The 3,002-nt window shown below is 37.2% G+C and overlaps 1 protein-coding gene across 3 annotated transcripts in view; it reads left to right on the forward strand.

Moving 5' to 3' along the window:
- LOC107705468 (phosphoinositide 3-kinase regulatory subunit 4-like) overlaps positions 1-3,002 on the forward strand; it is a 13,222-nt gene that overhangs the window by 6,458 nt on the left and 3,762 nt on the right. For all 3 annotated transcript variants that reach the window (XM_016508789.1, XM_016508782.1, XM_016508796.1), the window contains 2 exons: positions 1,124-1,221; positions 1,621-1,843. In XM_016508789.1, the coding sequence (XP_016364275.1) occupies positions 1,124-1,221; positions 1,621-1,843 (321 nt within the window). The remainder of the gene's footprint in view (positions 1-1,123; positions 1,222-1,620; positions 1,844-3,002) is intronic.

Here is a 3,002-nt window from a genome sequence, read left to right on the forward strand (position 1 = left end):
GCGATGTTCCCCCCACACATCAGGATTTCTGATTCGCGATCGGGGCGCCTCCGACGTTCTTCCGAGCAGATTCAGTCACACTTAACACACCTCACACCACAGGAAAATCTGATAAGATAATCTTTAGAACCACCAAGATAATCGGGACATTACCTAGGATTGTCGGAAGGGGAGAAAAAGGCCCAAAATCAGCCCGATTATCTTGTGGTGTGTACCCAGCATAAATCTGAGAATTCACAATAACGGGCAGATGTGATGTGGATGTATACACTTTGTTTTGCACGACAGCTCATGTTGGCTAATGCTTTTTTGCAGTCAGTTTGTTACGAACCAGTAGGAGTGTTCTTTCAGAGTGTTCAGTATGGCTGCTAGTGACTGAATTAATTCAGTCATAAAAGATAATATTTTTTCCAGTATACACTAGCATTCAAAAGTCTTATTCAGCAAGAATTCACTGAAATGATCAGAAGTGACAGTAAAAACATTTCGATGTTAAAAAATATTTATATTTCAAATAAATTTTTCTTTTAAACCTTTTGTTAATTAATGCTGAAATAAGCACCAAATCAGAATGATTTTTAAAGGGTCATGCAACATTAAAGACTGTCTGCTAAACATCCAGCTGTTATTATAAAAATACAATATAAATATTATTTTTTTACATTTCAAAATCATTAAAAAAATTATTACTTTCCAAGGGGCCCCATTCCAATGGATAAAGATACATTTATACTTTTTTATACTCAATAGATTTATACCTTATTAATCCTCACACACTTTTTGAGCTAGTGTGAAAATGTGGCAGGTGGTAGCAGAATATTTTTTTTTTATTTTTTTTTAGAGTTAATGATTTCAACATATTATATAGTCCTCTTCATTTCTAGTGCATTTGGAAAGTAAAGTTTATTCTGTTTGCTTCTATTCTATGAAAATTCACTTTTTGAACTAATATTAATTTACTTAAAGTACTATATGTCAGTGTGCTGACTAAAACAATTGCCTGATTTCATTTACACATGTCAGTCCGCATGTTAACGCTTTAACTGAGTGTTTTAGAAACCAGAAATGCATCTTCTATTAAAACCAATTTTAAAGTAGGTCAATTTTGTTTGTCTTTTTGCAGCTCGCAAACATACGAAACAGGACTCCAACTTGAACGAAGAGTGGAAGAGCATGTTTGGTTCGCTGGACCCTCCCAGCTCGGCACAGACGCCCTCGACGGTACCTAATGTTTTAGTTCCGAGCAGTGGTGGGGAGCCCAATGGAACTTTGGCCGGAGAGCGCCTGCGATCTGAGAGTTCCTTACAGACTCTTTACCTCTCTCATGTTCCATCCTCAGCCCAGGTCGACCGCTGAGCTGACAGTGTGCTATCGTCCCTCCCCTGCTCTTTCTCTGCCCTCTCCTTTCAGCCTCTTCCATCATCCTTTTTTCATCAACACCTTTTTTTAGTGTGCATTTGTCCGTGTTGCAGCTTTGTAGTTTTTTTCATCATGTTTGCACAAACATGCAGGAATGTGCTGGATTTTCCCAGATTAAATGTATTAGCATGTTGTTCTTAAATAATACTGATGATAAACGACTAAAATCTTTATCTTAAACCACTCCCTGTTACTCCTCAGATTCCTGAAAGTGGAGCCATGCAGCCCAGGAAAACCACAGCACTCCCTACTATTCAAGTGGTACAGTCTGTAACCGGAGCGTCCACGTACCAGCGGCGCATCACCACATGCAAGGCAGAGCTACAGCAGCTGGTGCAGCAGAAAAGAGAGCAGTGCAATGCAGAACGCATGGCCAAACAGATGATGGAGAGTGCAGAGTGGGAGAGCAAGCCTCCACTGCCAGGTACAGCAGTCACATGCTACCTAGCTAATACAAGTACATTGTGTGGCTGTCTAGCCTCTGCTTGCTCGATCTTATACAGAAATCATCTGCAGCTGACTTTTGTTGACCTGTTTTTTAATTTTTTTATATTTAAAATGCAAAGACATTTTAATTGGGAACTAAAAGCTAAAAGTACCATTTTCATGGGTTATGTAAAGGATAAAAAAAAAGATTGATTTGAATTGGACTGCAGTATTATATATATTTTTATAATGAAATAATTAGAAAAATGCTGCTGTTCATTAATCTGTTTGATATCACAGGACAGTGGATCTCAGCCTCAAAGGCCCCCCATTGTCCAATAGTAACTATATACAGTGGTGGCCAAAATTATTAGAACTCTAGTATTTTCACCAACTAAAAAATGGTTTGAAGTCAGTTATTTCTATCTTTTGCTGTAGTGTGTCAGTAGGAAATATCAGTTTACATTTCCAAACATTCATTTTGCCATTAATTGCAATAATCCAGTGAGATTTTTGTTTGCACAAGGAGTCTGACAACAGCCAGTGCTCCACACAGAGATCTGATCTCATCATCATCCAGTCTGTCTGGAATGACATGAAGAAACAGAACAAACCGAGACAGACTAATTCCAGAAGAACTGTGGCAAAATCTCCAAGATTCTTCAAGAGACCTACCTGCAGAGCTACTGAAAAACTATGCGCAAGTGCACCTAGGGCAAAAGCTGCTTTAAACGCAAAGGATGGTCACACCAAATGTTGATTTAATTTAGTTAATAGATGTTAACTGATAAAGAAAATCTATTTATGACATTATTTTTGACAGCATCCTCATTTTACAGCATTTTTACACAAGTGGTAAAAAAATCTTGTGTAATATAACTTTTTTTTATTGTATAAAAAATATTGTATATTTTTATTGTATTTGTTATACTTATATTTTTGTAATTGGTTTTGCCATGAAAATAGCCTAAGATGCTGACATGGCATTAAATAAATATATACTATACTTTACACAAGTGCCTAAAACTTTTAACAGTACTGTAGCTTTGCAGGTAGGTCTCTTGAAGAATCTTGGAGACGTTGCCACAGTTCTTCTGGATTTAGTCTGTCTCAGTTTGTTCTGTTTTTTCATGTCATTCCAGACACACACACATTTT

The sequence above is a fragment of the Sinocyclocheilus rhinocerous genome, unplaced genomic scaffold (assembly GCF_001515625.1).
Source record: "Sinocyclocheilus rhinocerous isolate Xijiao unplaced genomic scaffold, SAMN03320098_v1.1 scaffold222, whole genome shotgun sequence".
In the NCBI taxonomy this organism is placed as follows: domain Eukaryota; kingdom Metazoa; phylum Chordata; class Actinopteri; order Cypriniformes; family Cyprinidae; genus Sinocyclocheilus; species Sinocyclocheilus rhinocerous.